The sequence below is a fragment of the Protopterus annectens genome, chromosome 1.part0 (assembly GCF_019279795.1).
Source record: "Protopterus annectens isolate FY-2018-M chromosome 1.part0, PAN1.0, whole genome shotgun sequence".
In the NCBI taxonomy this organism is placed as follows: Eukaryota; Metazoa; Chordata; order Ceratodontiformes; family Protopteridae; genus Protopterus; species Protopterus annectens.
In genome coordinates this window covers 1,202,644,184-1,202,670,808 of record NC_056725.1, presented here as the reverse complement: position 1 = coordinate 1,202,670,808, position 26,625 = coordinate 1,202,644,184, and the positions used below count along the sequence as shown (strand labels likewise).

General features: G+C 44.2%; 1 protein-coding gene across 3 annotated transcripts in view; it reads left to right on the top strand.

Moving 5' to 3' along the window:
• EP400 (E1A binding protein p400) overlaps window positions 1-26,625 on the top strand; it is a 3,509,270-nt gene that overhangs the window by 850,079 nt on the left and 2,632,566 nt on the right. For all 3 annotated transcript variants that reach the window (XM_044065578.1, XM_044065569.1, XM_044065563.1), the window contains one exon: window positions 1,554-1,609. In XM_044065578.1, the coding sequence (XP_043921513.1) occupies window positions 1,554-1,609 (56 nt within the window). The remainder of the gene's footprint in view (window positions 1-1,553; window positions 1,610-26,625) is intronic.

The following is a 26,625-nucleotide window of genomic DNA, read 5'->3' as shown; positions in this document are numbered from 1 at the left end:
ACTGTAAACATGCACCTACGTTTTACAGCTACTCTTCCAGAGAGGCAAGAATTTCACCCTCAATCTCAAAATCCTCTCTAAACCCCCTCCCAGGATGTGATTTTCCTGAGTTGCAGACTGGATTCCCAACTGATAACTGCTTTTCCACCAAGAGAAAGTCCCCCTTCCCTCTTCGATTGTCTCCTACACAGGGAATTCTGAGATCCCTGGGGTACATGGCATGTCTCCTACACAGGGAATTCTGAGATCCCTGGGGTACATGGCAGCCACCATTCCAGTGATTTCCTTTGCCATGTTACATAAGAAAGATCCAGTGGTACCTCAAGATTTCTGTGGTCTCAGCACTGTCATCTGGATTTCTGAATTCCTCTCTTGGCTTTTCTGTAGAAAGTTACAGTGATGAATATCCCAGATCCAACTGAATCCAGACCTTCCATTTCACCCACCCACTCTCAACCAGGAACTACACACAGATGCATCGTACCTGCCTTGGCGTATCTGGATAGGCTCCTCATTAGTTCAGGGTCAGTGGTCCCCCAACAAAAGATGGAGCACATCATTGAGGGCACTGATTTGGGCCCTCTCCATTGTTCCCTCATGCATGGAAACCAGCACATCTCAGGATTTTCAGAAACAGCACCACAGTAATATGGTATGGTGGTCTCTTTTTTTTTTCCCTACACTGTCTGTTGGCAGTCTGTATTTTAAGTGCAGACATTTCACTAGAGAGCTATGACAAAGGTTTCTCTGTGTACTTGTATGAGGCACTATATAGCTGATAATCCCCAGGTCTACTGCTATCCTGGAGAATCTTTTCTCAATTCCAAGAGGGTAAACAGCCTTGATACTCAGTTGCACTGGCTGAAGAGATGGACAAAGCCACATTAAATATTTATTTACTTGCATATTGGTAACTCTAGGTGATCTGTCCTCCTCCCTTTTTGGCATGCCCACTTGCCCTCCCACCTTTGCAGTATGAGGCTAAGGGTGGATGCTTCCTCTGTTGTAGACATGTGTATATATATATATATATATATATATATATATATATATATATATATATATATGTGTGTGTGTGTTAGGTAATATTTCCATTTTTGCTCACTTTTGAGTGACACTTGGCTGGTCTTGGAGGTAGGAGGGGAGTGCACAACATAACTGTGAGATTGAAAGAGGAGTTTCTAGGTAAAGTCATCCTGCTGAATTGACTTGGAGTCTGCGTCTTTAGTCATGATGATTTAATAAGATGAACACATCTCTCAGCTGTCATGGTAAGTACATAAGTTTTGTTTTACTTGTCTTGCTAGTGTTTGTGACCTGCTCTCTGTTCTTTCCTTTAACAGTGCTTATGAAGACAGCATTAATTAAAACTTTTGGATCCTTGACTTCAGAGTCCTGACATCCTTCAGCTCATTTCCTTCTTCTTCATGAAACTGTATACCTTACATTGTAACAGAAGAGTCTGTCTCTCAAATGGGCATATACAAAATTTGGGTAACTGGGTGTTAATTTTGATTTGAGTCCTCCATAAATGTTTTTTTTTTTCTTCCCAGAACCGGATGCCAAAGCAAAAGGATTATGTTCTAGTGTGCTGACAGAGACTGATTCTGTAAGTTTTAATTCTCAAAAATGTATCTTGTCAAAGTTGCAATTTGTGTCAAAAATGATGACATTTTCTTATGCTTCGATTTATTCTTCTCTGAAAAAGCCATCCCATCTGTAACCAGTTGTTAGCAGTAGAAATGCTCATCTTTTGTTTTTATATAAATTTACTTATAAAGATTTGTAAAGTTAATGGTTTCCTTTCACACAAAAAAAGGTCTGAGACTAACAGCTTCATGTTTTATTTTGAAGCAGTTTTGTTTTGAGCTTCACATTGGAAAAAGTCACCTTTTCAGCTCAGAAATCTCCTTCATCTTTTTTTGTCCCATCTTTGTCATTGTTACTGGACTGGCCCTTGTGCCTCATTTGTAGTGGGTCTTCCAGTTAACTCCATGCCCCTGCCCACAAAACGTTTATGTCCTATGCTTTCAGAGATGAAAAAAAAACTTTACAGAGAATAAAAATGAGATTTGACTGTGGCTCAGACCATAGTCATCCTTATTCCAGAGTTCATTATAAAATTAAAGAAAACAAGACAAGTCACACAAGCCAGCTAGATAAGAACTGAACAGTATTCCATACAAGTATGTATTGGATGTGGTGCAGATTTAAAGGATTCGTCTGGATAAAGTGAATAGTTGTGGATAGAAGACAGGGCAGCAGGAGTGGTTTTATGGCATTGGGCGACAACTGCTGTGTTGGGTTAATCATTTTCTTTTAATATAGTAACATACTTGCAGTTTTTGAATGATATCTTTATTTTGTGGAGAGGGAGCACTGATGAATTTGATGACTTTATTAACTATATGACTAGCTCTACTGATTTTTTGAGGTTTAAGCATCAGATTAATAGTCATTCAATCAATTACCTGGATATTAACTTATATAAAAACATGGATTTAAAGAAATTTGAGTCTAATATTTATTGCAAGGATTCATTTTCTGCTACCTATTTGCACTATGACAGCCAACACCCTAAATGGCGAAAGAACATGGTCAGGGGACAGTACATTAGATTAAGTAGATTGGTCTCTAATGATGATGTTTTCAGTTGGGAGACTCAGAAGTTAAGATGTTCAGGGAGTGTGGGTACCTTCAGGGTTTACGGGACAAAACTTTGAAATGGATCAATGATGATAGGCATACTAGTATGCTCCCTTTTGCATTCTAAGAAGGTTGTTTGTAATTGTGTTAATGATGTTCCAGCAGTGAATCCATTGCAAGTTTTTGTTATGGAATACAATAGGGATTTTTTTCCTTAAAGAAATGTATTACTTACTAGTCATTAGAACACTGTCTATTGTTGTTGTGTCTTTCGGCTTTTCCCGGTTAGGGTTCGCCACAGCGCAACTCCGGTCCGCTAATGATTGGCAGTAGATTTTTACCTGCCGAGTTGCCGGCCCTGACACACAACCTTCAACGAAGGTACGCCCATTCACACATGTCTCCACACAGAAGACGATCTAGCTGAGAATCGAACAGGACGACGTCTTACTGTGAGGCAACAACGCTACCGCAGCACAGTTGTTTGGGTGGTAAACCTAGTTTTGTGTATATAAAAATAGCTAATTTGAAGGTGATTTTGGAAAGGAACACTAAGTGGACATAAGTTCCACGAAAAACATAGGAATTAATAGATGTGGTACCTGTAGACAGTATAGGTACATTTTGGAAGGTTCCCACTTCTCTTTTTCTGGTTACCCAAAGTTGATTTCATTTGAGGGGAGGTTTGATTGCAACACAAAGGAGTTGTATATATTGCATTTTGTGCCTCATATCCAACAAGTGTATGCCATTAAGAAAGCAAATATGACTAATGCGTTATACAAGCGTTCTGTTAAGTGTAATGATTTCAAGAAGTTCACATTTAGTATATTGAATTAGGTTCCCATACCAGTAAGGGTGGTGATAGGGAACTGCAGGTTGAACAGACTGTGTTTTTGGCAAGTCTTGCTTAATGTAAGTGTTGCACCAGGGCTGCATGAAGTAATTTCTGTTAAACCAATGCTTACGATTAAAGCAGCATCCATTTAATTTTGACCTAATTTTTACAGTATTTTTTCCAATCTTTTTCTAATATTTTTAAGGGAATTTCAAGAATACGCAGCATTGCTAAGTGGGTTTTCATAGTTTTTAAAGGTGGTGTTCATTTTTTTATATTATACACATTTTGTATTATTTGTTATATTTGTATGTATTGTTTTTACCATTTCTTTTAATATAGTATCAAAATGTTTTAAAGGGGGCTTAAGGTTTGATTTTGCAGTAAGATGTCTTAGATGTATGTATCTCTTTAAGATAAGTGGTTCTTTATTTGGCACCTTTGGGGGTATTTAAGTGGCAGGAAGTTGTTGTGTATTAGTTTCTGATGAAGTTCTTTGTTATTTAGAACAAAAGTGCTTAAACATTTATTAAAGTATAGTTTGTGACATTTGGGGCTGCGTTTTACGTGATTTGGTTTTAGTAGTAAGCTGCCTTTCGTTTTTTTCTTGGTTCCCTAAAATTGGAATATATTAACCCATTCTGTCGTCTTTAACTTCATGTATAACCTCTTCCATTATATCAACTGGGTATTTAATTTCTTAAAACATCTCATATGTAACACACTCTTCATGAAAGTCTTGTTCTTTAAATGTTATTCTTGAAATCCTTATAAATTGACCCTTAAGAATACTCCTTTTCTGTTTATAGGGTTGGTGCTAATATAATCTAAATATGAATTGGAGAAAGTGTCCTTTCTGTACACTTTGGACTTAAAATCCTGTCTCTTTTTTACTTTATGGATCGTGACGTGCAAATAATTTACTGAATCTTTAGTAGTCTTGTTTGTAAATTTTAAAAACTGTTGTTGTTCCTATATATCCTATAAATTCCTTTAATTTAGCTTTCTTCCCTGTCCAAAAAAATACATACATCAAGATAATGTTTGTACATATTCCAATACTGTGCAAAAGGAGAATTAAATGTAAATCTCTGTTCCCAGATGTGAAACACTGTATTGGCATATGTGGGGGCACAACAGGCCCCCATTGCTACTCCATTTTCCTGTTTATGAAATTCTCCTTCAAAAATTATTTTTTAACACTATCTTCATGAGTTCCAATAGTATTCTGAACTCATGAAAAATCAAATCCTCCTTTTTCAACCAGAGCTTCTTCAAACCACTCTAACCCAATGTTATGTGGTGTAACTGAAAAAAAGATCTACTATGTTGACAGTAAGAAATTTCAGGTCCTTATCATATACTTCATCCCATATACCTTACAGGAAATCCTAGGATTCTTTTAAAATGTTATCATTTCTGCTAGAAGAAATAAGTATAGATGCATATAGACAAGTGGGTACTAAGAATAATATCCAGAGGATATTCCATTCCCTTTTCCTATCCTGTCCCACAGATCAGAACAATCCTAGATGTTCCACCCAATCTATGGGAGCAAGCAACTATAGAAATTTAAAAGCTGATGCACAAAAGAGTCATCCAAGAAGTCCCCGAAGGCCAAATAGGATTCGGAACTTACTCAAGATTCTTTTTGGTGCCAAAAACAACAGGGGACTGGAGACCCATATTAGACCTAAACAATTTAAACGAATCTGTCAAGAAGTCAAAGTTCCGAATGGTGACACTGCAGTCTGTACTTCCCTTTCTAGGGAAAGTCGATTGGATGTGCTCGGTAGACCTTCAAGATGCTTACTACCACATAAAAATGGACAGGGCATTGAGAATGTACTTAAGCTTCCAGCTGGGAGCAAGTCATTATCAGTTCCGACCTCTGCCCTTCAGTCTCACTACAGCCCCCAGAGTGTTCACCAGATGCATGGCAGTAGTCATGGCTCACCTGAGGCATCTAGGATTCTGAGTATTTCCCTGTCAAGATGACTGGCTCCTATCTGCCACCACCAAGCATCTACTCCAACAAGCCAGGGATGTGACCGTGGAAATTTGCGCCCAATTGGGTATTACAGTCAACTTTCAAAAATCTGCCTTGTTGCCCTGTCAACATATTACATTTATAGGCGCAGATCTAGACACCGCTTCCTTGATAGCACATCTTCCAGCAGACAGAGTTTCAGCACTCAGGCAACAGATGCTGCTTCTTCCCAAGACCAAGGTGAAAGCAAAGATAGTTCTTAAATTATTAGGGACAATGGTTTCCACAATAACACTGTTTCCCCTTGCCAAAATGCACATGAAGATCCTTCAGTGGCTTTTGTTCTTCCAGTGGTCACGTCAAGAGCTTCCTATGTCTCACCTTATCAGGATAATGGAATCATGCAAAAACGACTTAAGATGGTGTATACACTCCAGCCATGTGACCATAGGGAGACCCTTTGTTCCACAACAACCTTTAGCTACCGTGACCACAGACGCTTCCCAGATGGGGGGGGGGGGCATTATCTAAGGAGAACAGTCCAAGGTATATAGCAAGAACACGAGGCTCACTTGCATGTAAATGTCCTAGAGATGAGAGCAGTGCTTCTTGCGTTGCAAGCACTTCATGACTCTCTCCCTCTAGGGACAATTGTGATACAGTCAGACAATATGTCTGTGGTTTGGTATATAAACAAGCAGGGGGCATCAGATGTTAGCCCCATTGGTGCAAGGCCCTAAGAGTTTGGCAATGGGCAGTTTCTTCCCAGCGCTTTCTAGTAGCAACGCACATTCTGGGGAAGTCCAACATGATAGCAGACAAGCTGAGCAGGGTACGTCTAATGACTCACGAGTCGTCTCTCAATCAGAACGTAGCGGAAAGGATTTTCCGAACATGGTTTTGCCTTGCTGCGATCTTTTCACCACTGCCATGAATGCCAAGTGCAGCAACTACTTTACCCTAATCCCCCCAGCCGGGGGAGACACCGAGAGATGCACTTGCTCACAATTGGCCCTCGGGACTTCTGTATGCCTTTCCTCAGTTTCCTCTCATACCCAGAGTCATTCAGAAAGCACAGTCCTTGGGAAGCAGGATAATTATCATTGCTCCTTACTGGCCTCGTCAAGTTTGGTTCCCTTTCCTTTGGCCTCATCTTCAGGAGTAGCCTTGGACTCTTGACCCAGTTCCAGACTTGCTGGCACATATGTCGGGTGCGCTTCATCCTTTTCTCCACACCCTCAGCTTGACAGCTTGGCTGCTCCACTTCCCAGTTTTGTCAGGCTTCAGAATTTCACTCCAACAGTTAAGCATATTTTGATGTCCTCTCTTAAGCTTCCACCAGAAAACTGTATTCTAGCAAATGGAAAAGGTTTTCTCTCTGGGTCCAAAACAGAAACATTGACCCTTTTTCTGCACCTATTCACTCTATCTTGGAATTCCTGGCAGAATGCTTCCAACAGGGTTCAGCTGCAGCAACCATCAGAGTACAACTCACAATTTCATATTTCCACTTTAGTGATCCTACTTCGAACTTAATGTCACACAGGTTGTGTAGAGCCTTCTTGAAAGGTGCCTCCTTACTAAGACCTCCCTTTAAGGAACCCCCTTCCTCCTTAGGATTTAAATTTTTTTCTCTCACCTAACGTTACCACCTTTTGAACCTTCTTTATCTTCAGACCTCCAGTTCCTTTCCAGGAAGACCATTTTTCTGGTTGCTATAACATCTGCTAGAAAGGGCATCAGAGTTGCAAGCCCTATCTATCAAACCACCATATCTGATATTTCATAAGGATAGGGTATCCTTACAAAACTAATCCATTCTTTTTACCTAAAGTCTCTTCTTCAACTAACATAAATCAATCTATTGAGCTTCTAGGGTTTTTCCCTAATCACAGCAACAAGACAGAATACAAATTACATCAACTGGACGTGCACAGACAACTCAGATTCTGTTTGCATAGGGCAAAATATTTTAGAAAATCTGACCATTTCATATCCTTTTTCAGACACAAAAAAAGGGTAGGCCAGTTTCTAAAACTACCCTTTCCAACTCTCTTTCAAGCTGCATTACCTTCATCTATACCTCAAACAACAGACATTTACCATGTAAGGTGAAGGCTCATTCCACTAGAGCACTGGCTACGTCTTCTGCCTTTCAGGCTAGAATACCTATGGATATTTGTGCTGCAGCTACCTGGGCTACTCCTCATACACTTATCACGCATTATAAAGTGGATTTGGCCTCCAGGGACAGGGCCTCCTTTGGGTCCACTGTGCTTAAAGGTGTACTGTCGTGAGCCACCCAGGGAAAAGGTGCTAGGGATGCTGTGCCATCATTGTAAGAATGAAGGCGAGCTAGGACAACATAACATAAAGAAGTTATGTACTCACCATACCGTTCCCTGTTTGTTGTCCATCTTACCGTTCATTCTTACGAACCCTCCCTCCTTCCCCCTTCCAAGGACTCCTTGTGGACCTGGTGGATGTTTTACTCCTTTCAGGAGTTCCTTGCTTCAGTTTGTTGGTCCTGTTCTTCTGGGGATAGCATATATTTATATATATATATATATATATATATATATATATATATATATATATATATAGATATATGTATATGGTTCATTACAATTTCTTTAGTATTAGGAGCAAACAAGATCTGGGGAGTTACAACACTGCATTGTGGGATACCTACTTGCCATGAGGCAAGTTTGAGTCTTTCAGCTGTGTATTTGGCTGAGTCGGAGCCGTGGATCAGCTCCGAACCCATCATTGTAAGAATGAACGGTAAGATGGACAACAAACATGGGACATTATGGTGAGTATATAACTTCTTTTTTTCTTGAAGGATGCCATTTTTGCAGCTTGGAAGCTTCTGAAGACATTTCTCATTTTTCAGGTATGTGAATGCTCTCTTGAAATCCCCAGCAAAGTGATAAGTGGATGCTGTGTTGAAACCCCTACAAGAGTGGTGCACTATCCTAAGCATCCCAAAAGCAAGTTCTTTTGTGATCTTTTCTGTCCAGCATATGTTGTGGAAAATATAAGTATCCATATTACCACTGGATGGAATCCCTACTTTTGGACAGGGTGAACAAGAGGGCTTTCTTCTTTCTACTTTAGAGCTGAGATTCTTTAACTGTCTGTCAAATTTCACAAGTGCAGTCCTATATTATGTCTCAGACTCTTAAAAAAAAAAATGGCAAATTTCCATGAGTCTGGTGTCATACAAGCTCAAAAAGACCCTTACTTCTGCTTTTTACATTGCATTTCTAGATAATCTGATTTAATTTTCACTGCGTTTATAGAAGCATACTTCAGAATTTGGCTGAACTTGATGTTCCTGTAGCTCTCCTAATGAAAGGATGTGATTGGGAAGGCTATTTTCTGTGCACTTTCCAGTGGGTTGATGTCATGTTTGATTAGACTTAGGATTTCATTGACCACAGTGGAGAATTTTTGTAGTGTGCATTCCTACCTGTTTTCAGCTTTATCTAGGACAAACCAGTTTTCCAAGAAGCCCCCCCTCCCCAGCAGAATGAGGAGTGCTTCTGAAATATCTGGTGGTAATGTTTGTCCTTGGATTTGCAGGCCGAGTTTGTATTATATTAGCTTGATGCCAGAAAGAAACAGTATTTCAGTCAAGTCTGCTCTGTAACTGCATATAATAGTTAGTATTTCCTCCATCCCTAGCTTCCCGCTTAGTCTGTTCTGAATGTCTCTGTGGATTCCCCCAATGCTATCCTTATATTCAGCTTTGTGGATCCACAGTCTTAACCATAAAGTAGTACATCTGATGTTGTTAATCTTCTTTCCATCCATCACTGATGGGGTTCTGTTCTGAGCCCATGGAGCAAAGTCGGCCTAATGCCAAGCTCGCGCCAGCCAAAAATTCTCGAGCTAAGCTTCTACCCACAATGCCCTTCTCCCTGTTACCTCAGATCTCGTTTGCCACATAGCTGTAAAGCCGCGTTTCAGCCGAGCTCTCCGCTAAGTGAAAACGTTTTGATATCTTGTGGAAAATTTTGTCTTTTTTCTTATCGTTTGTGACTTTTATATTCATTAATCTGTATATTTGTAGTTAGATTTACACCTTTTTCACTACTTCTCTACCCGTTTGGTAATCTTTTAAGTACCATTGGTGGTGGTACGGCCTTCTTTCTTTACCCTTGTGGTATTTCTTGAATACCATTGCTGGTATTTCTTCTTTCCTTCCCTTTTTTTCTGTCTAGTTGTGTGTTCTTCTGGCTTCTTTGGATAGATACTGTGTAAATTTAGATAGGTTTAGACTTGGAGAAAGTAGGATTTACGTTTTTCTCTGAAGACTTTGATTGTTGTGTTTAACTTTTCATGATGTCTGATAAGGGTACATCGGGTATCAAGCATTGTACTTTGTGTAATGGTAAACTGTTTATTGCTTGGAGGTGCCCCATCTTTCGGCACAACCCCCCTGTGTGATTTGTCAAAGTTTCAGCCAGCACACACTGAATGAACGCAAGAATAAGCTAATACTGAAGGGCCTACTTAAGTCGCCCTTTTCAGAGGCCCTTTCTGTGACTGAGGTCGCAACCCCTTCTAGGAAAGGTAAGAAAAGGCCCCACTCTGTTCCCTCTTCACCCTCGGGTGACCAGGGTAAGTCTGTGAAACCTAAAGTGCAAAAATTTTTTCAGAACATAAATCTATTTTTTGTCAGCACCGACCTCGTCTGCTCCAGGTACTACAACTGTTAGTACATCAGCATCAGCTTCGGCTACAGTACTGTCTCTGGCACCTACTATAGACCTCGCCTCGCCTACTATGACTCCGGCACTGGGTGTCACTTTGGCACAGTGCACGCCTTTGATGCCTGTCTCTGCAGTGACGATTGAACCTCCTGTATTGGCTGAGTGCCCCATCGGCACCAAGCTCTTTTACGGCTCCGACAAGAATGGATTTGACCCCACTGCTTCCTGTCTCCAAACTTGAGACATCGGTGCTGGTAGATTCCATGCCACAGACCCGATACTCTCTGTCCATTGACCCATTTCTAGGCCAAGTGTATAGCCCATTCCTAGATCGACCTGACTGTCTATCGGGTGTATCCACTAGATCCACCAGGAGCCTTTCCATACTTGATGTGGTGTATCTTCTGGATCAGCTGTTGGCAGCCAGGGGGATACCCATGCCTTCCAGGACCCATCCTCTTGCAGGACTTGGGTTGACTTCTCCACAGACTCCATCCTATTCTCCTCCTTTGGCCATTCCGGTTCCATAGCCTTCTGCTCCGATGTCCTTTTCGGAACCCCCTGTCTCAGCACCTGTAGTGGACCTCATGGAACCCCCTGTCTCAGCACCTGTAGTGGACCTCATGGAACCCCTGTCTCAGCACCTGTAGTGGACCTCACTGTGGCTCCGGGACCATCCCTTTGGTCCTTGGTTCCTGATGAACCAGTCCTTCCTCATTCCTGTGATTGGGCTGCAGGCTTTTCTGTTCGTGGCACGGTTATCTTTGGTTCCGCCCTCAGTATCGGGAGCTTTGTCTGCACCAATCCTGCTTGAGGCTTCATCCTCGGGAACGGGTTCGGCAGAGTGGGGTGCGACTCCAGTTCCGAAGTTGTCCTCTGTTCCGGGCTCCCATCCTTCTTTGGGTGGACCTGCTTTTCGTGCGATGGAGAGGGCACTTGCTTCTGGAAACATTCCGCCAACAATGGAATCCCAGATTTCTACCCTGAGCTACAGCTGCCACAGGTCACCTCCCCAGAACACTGGGCAGGGAAGCAACAGGAATCCCCTATACCAGGGTAACCACTCTTCCGAGTGCTACTCAAACCCCCCCAGTGAAGAGCCCCCGTGGAAGAGATCGTGCAAGAGGAAGCACGTAGACTTGCCTGAGTCGTCTCTTGCAGAGGACACAGATTTCGATGATGGGTGAAGGGTCCTCCACGGTCACCCCCTGAATGATGTGCCGAAACAGAGGGATGACTGGAAGCCCACCAATCCTCCTACTGAGGAGTCTGTGTTCCTTCAGGCTTTCCGTGCCCGGCCATCTACCTCTTGAGTGACCCCACCTGCAGATGGGCTAGTCCAGCTCGTGGTGCAGCGAGCCTGGAAGAACCCTGATTCTGTTGAGGCAATCCCTTGGAGACCCAACAAGATACTTTCTCCACCCAAGGATAACCCACATTGGTCTAGACGTTTACCAGTCAATGCTATGGTGGTGGCGGCAGCCATGAAAAAGGATCTAGCTGAAGAGTCCTACTGTCCACCCGTCCAACAGAGAGTTCTGGCCGTGGACAGATTGGGGAAGCAATTCTTTAGGTTCATAGGTTTATACTAGGCTATCTGCCCTAAGGCATTTATAAGCCTAGCCCAAAGTTTTGTGGCTTACGCCACCCCTTATATGAAAAAATACTGTGCCCATTATTTTGTTGTGCCTCTGTCCAGCAGCGACACAGAGATGATTCCCGGGGTAAACCTATGATCTCCCATCCACAGGTCAAGATTTTTCTTGAACAGAGCCAGCAAGGTGCTCTGCCTCACATGGACCGGGATTTTATTCCACAGCATAGGGAGTCTCTGAGTGATAAATCTATCCCTCCAGCACGTCCTATTTATATCCGTGCTAAGGTTTAAGTCGCTTGCTCTAGTGGTTTTGGTGGATTTGGATTTTTTGAGGTGGAGCATGTCCATTAATTCCGGGTTGGACATGGCCTTGTATGTCAGGCACATGTCACCTCTGAGCAGACGGTATGCAACTGAATAGAGCTGGAGTTTCTTCAATCTGGCAGCATATGACAGATTTTGGAGTCCCTTTATCCTTTTGGTGAGGAACTTTTGGGGTCTCTCCAATTGCTGCAGATGTCGGGTGAGATACATCCCGAATGGGGCATTGTACTTGATCATTGGTCTAATAAGTGAAGAGTACAGAGGAACAATGACCTCACTAGATCTGGATGTGAATCCCTTCATGATCAGGTGGGCAATGTAGAAGGTCTTTCTAACCACTTTAGCAACGTGAGTGTCAAAAGAAAGGCCACTGTCAACCTGGGTCCCCAGGTCCCTGATAACCTCTTCTGTGCTTAGTGGATTGCCACCTATATGGTAGCTTGGGGTTACCTTGTTTTTCCCGAAGGGTATGACTATACATTTTTTGGCGTTTAACTTCAGGCCATGGCTCTGGCACCAGCTATCTGTTTCCGTGAGTCCCTTCTGAAGGATATCCGTGTCCGATGCACTTTCCACTATGGCGCCCAGTTTGCAGTCGTCTGCAAACTTTGTCAGCCAAAGTCCTCCCATGTTGGCCTGTACTTCTGAGAAGTAGATGCCGAACAATAGGGGTCCAATGACCGAGCCCTGTGGGACACCACTTGTGACCGGCTTGGAGTCTGACATAGCGCCAGCAACTCTAACCCTGTGGGTTCTGTCCTTAAGCCAGTTTGCAACCCATCTTGTGACATATGGGTTTACATTTAAGCTGGTAAGTTTTTCTACAATACCCGAGTGGGGTATTGTGTCGAAAGCCTTTGCAAGGTGAAGGTAGGCTGTATGGACTGCCTTTCCCTCATCAATGGCCTTGGTGACTGTTTCGAAGAAGTCGACCAAGTTCAAAAGGCATGATCTGCCCTTGAAGCCAAACTGGGTCGGGTCCAATGTCTGCAAGTCCCCTATATCTTTGTTTATGAGCTCCATTATGATCCTCTCCATAGCTTTGCAGACTAGACTTGTTAAGCTTATGGTGCGGTAATTACCAGGGTCCGTAGAGGCACCGCCTTTGTGGAGTGGGACCACAGTTGCCGTACGCCACTCCTTGGGCACATATCCTGTGGTAAGGCTGAGATTAAACAGCTGCCTTATGTGCGGGTTTAATTCCTCATTTAGCTCGTGTAGCACACAGCCGGGGACACCATCCGGTCCCATTGATGCTGTGTTTTTAGCTTTAGAGAGAGCAGCTTTCACCTGCGCATTTGAGATGTCTGGGAGGCTACACTCGCTGGGATAGTTATCTCTCCTTTAGGGGAGGGGGTGAAGTTTGCACTGAACCTGTCTGCCAGTATGTTGGCAATGTCTGTGGGTTCAGTGATTTTTGTATCATTTTGGACTAACTCTGAGCATATCTGGGAGTTTCCACCCAGGTTCCTAACATAGCTGAAAAAGGCCTTATGATTGTCCTTTGAATCCATGGCAATTTTCTCTCAAAATTGGCCTTAGTTGATTTTATGAGTGCTCGTATTTTTTACTAATAATGATCAGGGGTGACTTCCTTTTATGGATTTTGTTCTATCATGTAATAGCTTTCTCCTCTTATTGTAAAGTTTGTTAATGGCTGGGGTCCACCAGACTGGACGTTTGCCCTTTGTGGAAAGAGTCTTGGTTTTATTTGGGATTGCCTGATCCATGCAGTCCTGGAGGTGTTCATAGAAGGCATTTGTAAGGGCTTCTGCAGCTTGGGTTGTGGTTTCCACTGGCTCAGGGGCCTTGAAGGATACCACACCAGTCTTGAGTAGTGTGAAGTTTGCTTTAGAGAAGTTCTTCACTGTGGTCTTTTGTTTGGGGTGGGGCGGGATGTGGATTTCCAGTGAGATTAGTTTATGATCAGATCTCACCAATGAGGGATATACTTTCGGTGTGGAGCATTTTGTCCCCATGTTTGTGATAATGAGATCTAGTATATTTTCTCCTCTCGTGGGAACAGTGACTAGCTGTTCCATGGCATTTGAATTGATGAACTCCAGGAACCGTTGGGCTAGAAAGTTAGGGCTTGAGTAATGTTCCCAGTCTATATTCAGGTAGTTGAAGTCACCCAATATGATGGTGTTTGGAGATACATTTATACCCTCCAGTGTCTTCAGGAAGGCTGTGTGGGGTTCCTGAGTTTGAGAGGGTGGCCTGTAGCATGCTACAATTTGTAGAGCAGTTTTGCCTATGGTTAGTTGCACCTGGATGGTTTCGAGCTTAGATGCGTTGCCACCAACCTGGAGGTGTGGGTATCCTTTATGAATATGGATACACCCCCTCCTTTTGTGGTGTGGTCCGGGTTTTGGGGCCGGAACGCATGATATGAGGTAAAACCTAATAGTGCTGGGGTGCTCTCAGGAGCCTTGAACCAGGTTTCATTTACAGCACAGACATCGATGTTCTCCATACTGAGAAGGGCCTTGAGTGCGTGCATTTTGAGATTTAGACTTCTGGCATTGAGCAGCATTACCCTCAGTTTCTTCCCATTTTTGTTTTCTAGGGTGGTAGGTTTAGAATTTGAGCCTTGCCTAAAAAAGCACTATGGTGGTGGCAAGAGCCTTAGCCAATATCCGGAATCCCAGGGGTGACAGGTGCAAGCCGTCCCTTGCGAAGCAGCGTGGCCTGTCAAGCATGTCATCCCAGGCAGACAGACACTGGATCCCCTTAGAATGACACCAGACATTAAGCCAATTGTTAAAGCTGATCATCTTGTCTCTATATTGTGGCATCATTCTTGGTGAAGGAAGGATACTGCTCAGGGTCAGGGTCATACCTGCCTGGGCTACATAATCAGAGAGCTCCTCTATGTCTCTTTTCATGTAGTCCAGGGAGGTACGTCTCAGGTCGTTAACACCAGCATGGACAATGACTGTCATATTTGTACTTGCCGTGGAGTGACCCGAGTGCTTGTGTTATGTAGCGGATTCTAGCGCCCGATAGGCAGCTTACTGTGACCCTCTCCTTGATGTCCTTCAAGGATGCATCTGCAGTCATAACATATGGGTTGTCCTGCCTCAGGCAGCCCTTCGGTCGGCCGGATTCCAAAGTCTGGGTCTGGCCTCGGCTGATGTCGCACTTTCCCCGACGTCAGAGCTTCTGGGGTATAAAGGCATCAGCCGATGCCATTTTCCTCAGTCTTTCTTGCCGCGCGGTGCCCGAAGCAGAAGCTGTTCGCAAGTGCCGGTCGGTCAGATCCAGAGTTTTCAGCTACCGAAGACTTCTAAAAAAGCTAAGTACCCCGTTGGGGACTCTTTCTTGCCTCAGCCGATGTCAGACAAAGTAAATAATTGTTTAACTTGTGGGAAACAAATACCTCATAAGGATTTCCATTCTTACTGCCTTCCTTGCTTAGGCCCAGACCACAACGTATCAGCTTGTTTAGCCTGTGCCTCCTTCAACCGACGGACTCTTAGACGTCGGTCGGAGTTTGCAGAAGAGTTTTTTGGATCCGCTTTTGCATATAAAATGCCGTCGGAGACTCCGACTACACATTTAGCCAAAAAACGCAAGGAAAAGGACCGACACTCATGGCCCGTGGTTTCGGCTGAAACCACAGTTAGGCCTACCGCGAGTGTCTTTGTTTCAACTTAAACAGAGTCCTCAGTTCTTACTTCTGCCGAAATCATACCTCCGACAACCGAGGCCAGAGAGGCCCCGGCTGAGTCGGCTACAGAAATCCCTACCGAAAAAGCAAGCGCACAAGAATTGTCCGACACCATCCCTTTGGACATTTCTACACCTGCACGTGGGGCAGCTAGGCCCCCTGCTTCTATGTCTATTAAGGCCTTCTCCAGGGCTAAAGCAGCTAAAATTTCAAAGGCTTTACCTGCAAAATCTACCTCTGAGACCTTCCTCAAGTTCTCAGATTCTCAGCCTTGCTAAGGACCTTATATCTCTGATTAGGGGTTCCCAACCTCACCCAGACCGGGCCTCTCAACCTCCTCCTGACAAAAGGCTTAGGACTGAACCCCCTGAACCTCTCTCCTCTGATTACTCCTCGGATGGATCTGATTTATCAGACCATCAGGAAGGGCCATACTCACCTTATGAGGATTCAGATGCAGAAGACTCTATTCCTTCTGCCTCCCCTCCAGAAGAATTTTCCTTTGGGGAGACTTTACACTCAATGAGGGAACACTTTCAATGGCAGGGTCAGGATTTCTCTGATTCTAGAAAAAGACTAAGGACCTTTTTACACTTGCCACAGCATAGGCCTTTAGCCATATCACCTGTGCTAACTGTAGTTGATGATGCATATAATGATGTCAGTTCTGCCCCTGATTCTCTTCCCCCGGCCCTTGCCAAACCTGACAGATATTACAGGGTCCCGGATTCTCACTTTCACTTGTATAAAGCCCATGCTGCAGACCCAGAAACTATTTCTCAGGGCCCAAAAGGTGTTGCAGCTGCCACTGCCAAAAACCCCCTACCTCTGACAGAGAGTCAAGAGCATTAGAGAGATGGGGAAAAAAGGTTTATACATCTGCTACTCTTTCTGCCAGGGCATTAAACTGTCAATTCCATATGATACAGTACCAGGAATATTTGTTAGATCAGCTGAATAAAAAGCTTTCTTCTCCTGAACCTTTAGACCGTAAGTCCCTTCAGGATTTGGTACACAACTCTCAGCAGGTCAGTAATCATTTCTTAAAATGTGGCTATGATGCACTGGAGGCTTCATTTAGATCAGCTATGACTGGAGCAGTAATTCGAAGGCATGCCTGGCTAAAAGAGCAATCCTTGCCAGACCATGTCAAGGCTAAACTCCTAGATGCTCCAATGGAGAAACAAAGTTTATTTGGCTCCCCTGCACAGGAGATTCTAAAGAAAGTGGAAGAAAAAGCAAAATCTGTGCAAACAGTAAAGGATTTTCTGCAGGTCCAACCTCCGAGGTTCAGCAGAAACTGGCCTTCAAAGAATTGGTCCTTTCCAGACACCTCCAGAGCACAAAGGGGCAGGAATAGACGCCCAAGAGGCAGAGGTCAATCAAAGGGTGCCTACAGGGATAGTCAGTGGCAACCTGCCAACCAGAGGAGTACTGCCACAGCTGCAACTACATCCACTTCCACAGGACAGACACAATGACTTGGCTCTGATTCCGCCTACCAGGGAACAACTGGAAGCACCCTTGGGCGGAAAGTTGGCTTTATTCTCGAAAAATTGGCATTGCATTACAAAAGACAAATGGACATTGCAAACAATAGACAAAGGATACAGGTTTCACTTCCACACTTTACCAAAAAAGAGCGGAATGCCAAACCTACCACCAAACCAGAAGCCAGAGGCTCTAAGACAAATCAACAATTTACTTCAGATGAAAGCAATAGAAAGGGTACCATTTATGGAACAAGGCCAAGGATTTTACTCCAGACTATTCCTTGTACCAAGAAAAGAAACCCAATGGAGGCCTATTCTCGACTTGTCCGCACTAAACACATATCTCATTGTGCCAAAATTCAAAATGCTGACCCTACAGCAACTTCTTCCCATGTTGGGCAAGGAGTCTTGGCTGGTGACTCTAGATCTCAAGGAGGCATACCTGCACGTCCCTATACGACCAGATTGCAGAAGACACCTCAGATTTCTTGCAGGATCAGAGAATTATCAATTCTCAGCATTGCCCTTTGGCTTATCTACTGCGCCCAGAGTATTCACGAAATGCCTGGCATCAGTAATTGCACATTGCAGGCTTCAGGGAATTAAAATCTACCCATACCTGGACGACTGCCTAATACAAGCGGACAACAAGACAAAACTAATAAAGGATTTGGCCTATGTCATACACCTGTTACAGGCCTTGGGATACACAGTCAACATCCAGAAGTCAAGACTAGTGCCATCCCAAAGGATAACATTTTGGGTGCGGATCTGGACACAATAACTCAGATGGCTTTTCTCACAGAAGAAAAACAAAAGCAACTCCCAGTCTACTTCATGGCTTTGACAAGACAAACTCAGCTTACTGCAAGGAAAGTCCTGCAGGCCCTGGGTTACATGGCATCCTGCATAATCTTGATCCCGCATGCCAGGCTGCATATGAGGAAATTACAATGGTACCTAAGGAATGTATGGTCTCAACACAGGCACAGTCTAGAAACCATGATACCAATCATTCCATGCCTGAAAAAGGAATTCCTGTGGTGGTCTCAGGCCTGCCAGACCAACAGAGGGTTGCCTTTCAACAAACCACAACCAAGGCAGACCATCACCACGGACGCCTCAGACCTAGGATGGGGAGCACACATGGAAGACAAGTGTATCCAAGGCCTATGGTCTCAGGACCAGCTGAATTTGCACATAAACCTAAAGGAGATGCTGGCAGTGAAGCATGCAATCGAGGCATTCAAATCATTCCTCCAACAAGGACATCTGCTGATAAGGACAGACAATACCACAGTCATGTGGTACATAAACAGGGAGGCACGCATTCCTACCCTCTATGCCGGATGGCAATGGATCTGTGGAACCTAGGCCTGAATCTCAACATCCAACTGCAGGCCAAATTCGTACCAGGAAAAGAGAATTCACTAGCAGACAGCTTAAGCAGAACTACCACGGATGCTCACGAATGGATGCTGCATCCAGACATCTTCAAAATTATAACAAACAAATGGGGAATGCCTGAGATAGACCTGTTCACCTCCCCACTCAACCACCAACTGAACAAATTCTGCTCAAGAGTATACCACCCACAAGCCTGGAGGGTGGACTCCCTTTCTTTCAGCTGGAAGTCCCTAACAGTGTATGCTTTTCCACCTCTCCCATTGATGTACAAAGTTCTACTGAAGATCAGGGAGGAACAGCAAAGGTGATTCTGATCGCTCCAGACTGGCCAAGGCAGCATTGGTACCCGCTACTGAGAAGCATGTCTCGGACGAACCCATGGCCTCTACCCCTATGGCCTTTACTTCTAACGCAGAACAACTACAAGACCCTGCATCCAAACTTGAAAACACTGCAGCCAACTGCCTGGAAAATTGCTTAAAACAAAACCAAACTGTTTTATCTCAGAGGGTCAAGGACATTATCCTGGAGGCTCGCAGACCCTCCACAAGAAAAACATACTCAGCTAAATGGAAGAGATTCCTCATTTGGAGTGCATCAAAGGCTACAAATGTCACACTGGCAAACCTAGCACACATCCTAGAATACTTAGCAGAACTGTTCCACAATGGCCTGTCCTATTCTTCCATTAAGATTCATGCTTCAGCAATTTCAGCAGAGTACAACATGGATCCTCCTATCTTCTCACCCTCTCCTCAGACAATTTTTAAGAGGGATCAAAAATGTAAAACCTCCAAGGAAACCTCCTCTGCCTACATGGGATCTCAATTTTGTGCTGGAAAAATTAACACTACCCCCTTTTGAACCAGCAGCATCAGCAAACTTACAGTTCTTATCTTGGAAAACTGCTTTCCTTCTAGCAATCACTTCAGCAAGAAGAGTATCCGAGTTACAGGCACTAATGGCAGTGCAGCCTTTCCTTATTTTTCACCAGGATAGAGGGTCTCTGAGAACCAATCCTACTTTCATGCCAAAGGTGGTATCCAGGGTATCCTTGAACCAAGCTATTCATTTGCCTACGTTCTTCCCTAACCCACAGAACAGGGGGGAAAACGCACACCTTGGATGTACACAGACAACTACGCTACTATCTGGACAGAACTAAAACCAGCATAAAAACTGACCAACTTTTTGTAGCATATGCAACTGGAGTGCAAGGAAAAGCAATTTCCAAACAGACATTTTCAAAATGGATAGGAAATTGCATTCGATTCTGCTACCCTTTTCATGGAAAGACAACTCCTGAAAATATCAGGCCTCACTCCACAAGAGCCACAGCCACCACTACAGCTTTCCTACGAGGGGTGGCTACCAAGGACATTTTAGAAGCTGCTACTTGGAGCTCCGTGCATACATTTGCCAAGCATTACAATCTACCTTTATACTCCAGATCCCGAGCAGGTTTTGCAACTGCAGTTTTACAGGGGATCTTAACTACACCATCATTATCTTAGTACCTCCTCCCCCAGTTTGGCTATGGTATTCTACCCATATGTTATGACTGCAGATGCATCCTTGAAGGACATAGTGCAGTTTTGTACCTACCATAAATGTAGATGTCCGATAGGTATGCATCTGCAGTCAGGATTACCCACCCTCCTTCCCCTCTGTGGTATTCCTAGGGTGCTTACCCCTCTTTCAGCTAGCTGGGGGAATCTATGATGGTGTATTTGTTTGTATGTATATATGTATATATATTTTGTTTGCTACTGTTTGGAATTTTCAACATTTATCCAAATTTAGCCTTCCTAGAGGGCACCTGGCATCTGGGGCAAGAAACACTGAGGAAAATGGCGTCGGCTGATGCCTTTATACCCCAGAAGCTCTGACGTCGCGGAAAGTGCGACATCAGCCGAGGCCAGACCCAGACTTTGGAATCCGGCCGACCGAAGGGCTGCCTGAGGCAGGACAACCCATATGTTATGACTGCAGATGCATACCTATCGGACATCTACATTTATGGTAGGTACAAAACTGTACTTTCAGCCTGGTGAGTGGGACGTCAGTGTGTCTGACTATGGAGTTCACCTATGACAAGTATGTTTGGTGTTGTATTTGGCCTTAAGGGCTGTGACTGCTTTGCACACTGATTTTGTGGTTTATGTGTTGCTTGTGGGGTGTCTTGAGGTAGCAGTTGTTTGGGTGTCTGCTTTGGAGGCCTCTGCTGTTTAGGTAAATTTTTACTCAGAGCCTCCGAGTATGTCTTTGTGTGTTTGTGTTTGATTCAGTGGTGTTGGTAGCATTATGTGAAGCTGGTTTTGTGGTGTGTGTAGTTGCCTTCTCCTCCTGTCTGGTCTTGCCAGTCCTGCGTTGAGAGAGCTCAGCCTCCAGTTTGGCTAAATAGCTGCATCTCTCGCAAGTATTTGTGTTATGTGGGAGGAGGAGAGGGTTGTCTGTGTACATGAGGCAGTTATAACACTGCCTCAAGATTCCCAGATTCACCAGCTGGACCGGAGAGGAGATTGACAACTGACCTTTGGACATGCTAGAATAATATTGGGAATTCCTTAATAATTGAAAACAAGGGCCAGTGGGGAGTGAGGGTGTAGTGCTTTTAATTTTTAGTGCTGACTTATATAATTGCTTTAGTGAGCAAGTGCCAGGTAACTTGAGTGCAATGTGTTACAAGTAACTAAATGCAAAACGACAAACAGTAACTTTCTTTCAAGTGAAACAAGGAAATAAGTACAGTAAGCAATGCAGATATCACTAGTGATCCACAGAAGCTGAGAAGCTGCGTATTAGGTGGAATTAGCGTTCCAGAGAAATAACAAGCAAACAAACAAGCATATAAACAAAGCTAGATTCAGCAGGCCTGGATCTAGTCTATGCTACAGCAAACAAGGTGTACCAATTTCAGTAAGATACAGTTCAAATATTCAGGCACTATAAACCTTTAACCAGAAATTCCCAGCTCAGAAGGGCAGAGTCCAGCCTCTTCTCCCACAAGAGTGCAGACCACGAACCTTCTTAATGTAAAATAACTGGCCTGAAGCCCAAGTGCTTAAACCAGAACTAATACACTTGGACACTGGGCTCTCAATCAGCAGTTCCCAACTTAGAAGGATGAAAGCTACCTGTCCTGCCACCACAGTGCTTGCCACAAACCTTCCTAATGTAAAACAACTGGTCTGAAGCCCAAGTGCTTAATCCAAAAGACTTAGAATGATAGCTACACTTTAATCAAATTACAACCAAGCAGTAATAAATACAATTGAATACTTTAGAGAATGTCTGGATTAGTGCTCAAGTTACACAAACAAAGCTAGATCCAGCAGGCCCGAATCCAGTCTATGCCACAGCAAACAAGGTGCACCAACTTCAGTAAGAAGCAGTTCAGATATGCATGCACTATAAGCCTTTAACCAGAAATTCCCAGCTCAGAAGGGCTTTTGTGACCTTGCGGATCCCTTCAAGTCTTTGCATCAGCGACCTTTGCTATATGTCCCCTGAACTACTTGGCACATTTTAAGAGACTGCAAAGAGATTTGGTCTCCAAACTCTCTGGAACACTCGCAGGACAGGTGTCTGATGAGGTAAGAGACAAAGTTGCCTCGCAGCTCGCAACCCTGGAATCTATCTCCAACTCGTCCATGAGGTTGCTTTCACATGCAACCGAGGGAGCGGCTAGAGCTTCGGGTTCAGGCATAGTTATGAGACGTCATGCCTGGATGTGCATTTGTGACCTTGCGGATCCCTTCAAGTCTTCCTTTTTGAATGCTCCTATCAAAGCATCTTCCCTGTTTGGCTCCAAGGTAAAAGACACTCTGACCAAGTGTGAGCAGGATGGTAAGACCCTGTCTGCCGTAGGTCTACATTTTTCCAACCCTCAACGTTCCTTTTCTAGGAATCAGAAGAGTGGGAAAATGTGGCACAAAAAAATCTCAGGGTCCTTTCCATGCCTCACGTGGTGATGATACCCCCAGGGGCAGAGGGAATAACAGTTCTGGAAGATGCCCCTGTCGAGGCAGAGGGAGGGGGTCCAAGAAACCAAGGCCCCAGAGACTCCTTCTCCGGGCAGCCCTGCCAGCGCTCCTGAAGAGCGTTCCGATTGCTTTTCTCTGGAAGCACTTGGGGGTCGTTTCTCTTTGCCCCAAGCTGCCTGGCACTCTATTACCACTGATTGTTAGGTGCAGAATATCATTACCAGAGGTTACACCATTCCCCTCATCTCTTACCCAAAACTTCCAACAAAACTTACCAACGTTTTACCCAGTCAGAGGAAAGAAGCAGCTTCAGAAATAAAAAAGCTATATCAAAAAAGTCATCCAACTAGTCCCACCAGACCAGTGCGGATCCGGATTTTACTCTAGTCTTTTTGGTGCCAAAAAAGACAGGGGACTGGAGACCCATTCTGGATCCCAGCAGTTTGAACAAGTCGATTGACCAAACCAAATTCCGGATGGTCATGGTTCACTCCATTCTCCCCTTTCTAAGAGAGGGCGATTGGATGCGCTTGATAGATCTCTGGGATGTGTATTACCACATCAAAATGGACAAATGCTCCAGGAGTCTACTTCGCTTCTGGCTAGGAGCCAGTCATTACCAGTTTTTTCCCCTGCCATTCGGTCTCTCTACAGCCCCCATAGTGTTCACAAAGTGCATGGCAGTGGTTACAGCTCACTTGAGACTGCAAGGATTCTGGATGTTTCCATTTTTGGACGATTGGCTCTTCACCGCTCCCACCAACTATCTTCTGTTAACAGCCCTGCAATACACCCTCTCTCCGACAGAAGTTTTGGGGATAACTGTGCACTGGGAGAAATCCAACCTGACTTCCGCCCAGCAGATAGAATTAATCAGAGCAGTTTTTGACACCCAATCTTGTCTGGTGTTACTCCCAGCTCACACCCGATCCTGTTGGGTGTTACTCCCAGCTCACAGACTCCAGAGGTTGAGGCTTCAGCTCCGGGTGATACTCTGTCAAAACAAAATCTCCGCGAGAGAGGTTCTTGAGGTCCTAGGATCCATGGTGGCTTCCATACCAGTAGTGCCTCTTGCGAAACTGCACATGCAAATTCTTCAGTGGCTTCTTCTCTGTCAGTGGTTCCGAACCATCATCCTTTATGTTTTCAGATTCAGATAACCAACTTTTGCAAGCAGGACCTTCTCTGATGGATGAGGCCAGACATAGAACTGTGGAGCTGCCCAGTTCAGTCCCCTCAGTCCAAGGCCATTGTGACAACGGATGCATCCCTGATATGGTGGGGGGCCATTTCCAGGGAAAGACGCTCCAAGGCGCATGGTCCACATTGAAGGCCAACCTGCATATCAACATTCTAGAACTGAGAGTGATGCTGTTAGCATTGCAAGCATTCCAAATGGTTCTCCCTTCTGGAACAACTGCAGTTCAGTCAGACAAGTTCCAGTTCAGTCAGACAATATGTCAGTAGTGTAGCACATCAACAAGCAAGGAGAGGAACCAAGTCCTACCCCCTATGTCGAGAAGCCATGAGAATCTGGCAGTGGGCGATAGCTTCCAACCATTTTCTGATAGCAACACATATCCCAGGGAGCTCCAATGTGATTGCAGACAAGTTGAGCATATGTATTTTGCTCCATGAGTGGTCTCCCAATCCCGAAGTAGCGGCAGAAATTTTCAGCCATTGGGGCCAGCCTTGCTGTGACCTCTTTGCCTCCCCATCAAACAGCAAATGCAGCAGTTATTTTATCCTATTCCCCCCAAAGGGGGAGTCCCCGAGGGACACTGATTCATGATTGGCCCACAGGACTTCTTTATACCTATCCCCCCATTCCTGTAATTCCACAATTCATAAAGAAAGCTATTCAATTGAAATACAAAGTTGATCCTCATAGCCTCCTTTTGGCCTCGACAAGTTTGGTTCCCCTTCCTTCGGCCTTATCTGTTATATCAACCATGGATTCTGAACCCTTTTCCAGACCTGATTTCTCACCCCCAAGGGTTGAATCACCCGAATCTGTCTTGTCTCAAGCTGACAGCTTGGTTTCTCCACTTCTATTAGTTGCCAGGCAGGATGAGCTCACCTCACCTGTTCATGACATTATGCTGGCCTTTATAAACCATCCACCAGAAGACTATATTGGAACAAATGGAAAAGGTTCTCTATTTGGTCAAAGGAAAAGATGCTAGATCTGTATTCGGCTCCAGTCACAGCAGTCTTACGATATCTAAGTTTTTTGAAGATGGAGCCACAGCCTCTACCATATGACTACATCTGGTGGCGATTTCAAATGACCTTAATGGGCTGAATGGTACTCCTCTCATATCAGTGCGTTTATGTAAAACTTTTCTCCAAGGAGTTTTACATTAGACCTGCAATCCGACAGCCCATAGAGTCATGGAATCTCACGTTAGTTCTCAGTCTTTGACACAACCCCCCTTTGTACCCACAGCGAAATGTGACCTTAAATTCTTGTCATGGAAATCTCTCCTCTTGGTGGCCATCATGTCAGCCATACGAATTTCAGAGTTGCAGGCATTGTGCACTAAAAGACCCACCTAATCTTCCACAGGGACAGAGTATCACTCTGGACAAATCCATCTTTTCTCCCCAGAGTTGTTTCTGACTTTTCCATCAATCAGTCTATTGCCCTAAAAGCATTTTTCCCAAATTTTTCTAATAAAGGAGAATACTGCCTACATTCCTTGGATGTACACAGGCAATTGAGATTCTGTTTAGACAGGAATAAAACAGTAAGATTGACCAACTTTTTATCTGCTTTTCTGGGCCTAGAATGGGAAATTCTGTAACCAAGGTCACACTGTCAAAATGGCTAAGGGACTGCATACATTTCACTTATTCGGTTGCAAATGAACCTATGCCACAGAATATTAAAGCCTATTCCACTAGATCGATGGAAACTTTTGTAGCCTTCCATTCCAGTGCTTCCGTGGATGACATTTGCGCAGCAGCCACTTGGGCTAACCCCCACACGTTTAGTAATGATTACAAATTGGATGTGGGTCTCCAGAGGGAGAGCTGCCTTCGGCTCAATGGTTCTCAGGAACATTCTTCCATAAGGGCCGTCGAAGGATCTCAAGGTAGCTGGGGATTCTGTCCCATCAGTGATGAATGGAAAGAAGATTAACAACATCAGATAAAGAAGTTATGTCTTACTATAAAGTTCAATCTGTGTTGTTGATCTTCCATCATTCTTCACCTCCCACCCTCCAATCCCCCTCAAAGGCTCCTGGGGGATACTTTGGGTCCAAGTGGTGTCTTAGGGTATTTACGCAGAAATGGCCTCTGCTTTACTTGTTTAACATTGGCAAACTCGATCCGAGGTAACAGGGAGAAGGGCATTGTGGGTAGAAGCTTGGCTTGATTGTTTTTGGCTGGTGCGAGCTTGGTATTAGGCCGACTCGGTTCCGAGAGTTCGGAACTGAACCCAATCAGTGATGAATGAAAGAAGATCAACAACACAGATGGAACATTATAGTAAGACATCACGTCCAACAACCAGTTATCTTTCTGTAGTATGACATCCAGAACTAAATTTTATTTATTTATTCTATTTTATTTAACATTTGTTTACTGGGAAAGTCCAACTGGGACAGAGCCCATTTTCAGCAGAGGCCAAGGGAGAAATGCTCCAGATGCATGTCTTTGATATGTAGAAGGAAACTGACGCAAACACAGGGAGGACATGCAGACTCTACACAGAAGGCACCCCAGCCAAGAATCGAACCGGAGAAACTCTTATTGTAAGGCAACAATGCTAACCGCTGCACCACTCTGCCACCCGTAAGGTGTGGCTGACTAGAGCTTGGGTAGAGCCAGCAGTATTACTTTGCTATTGAGGTTTGTTGTTCTGAGGAAGCTACCAGCATTCTGTTTACTGCTACCACTGCACTGTTAATCTGTTCATCTTGGGGTATTCCATTCTCTTTGAT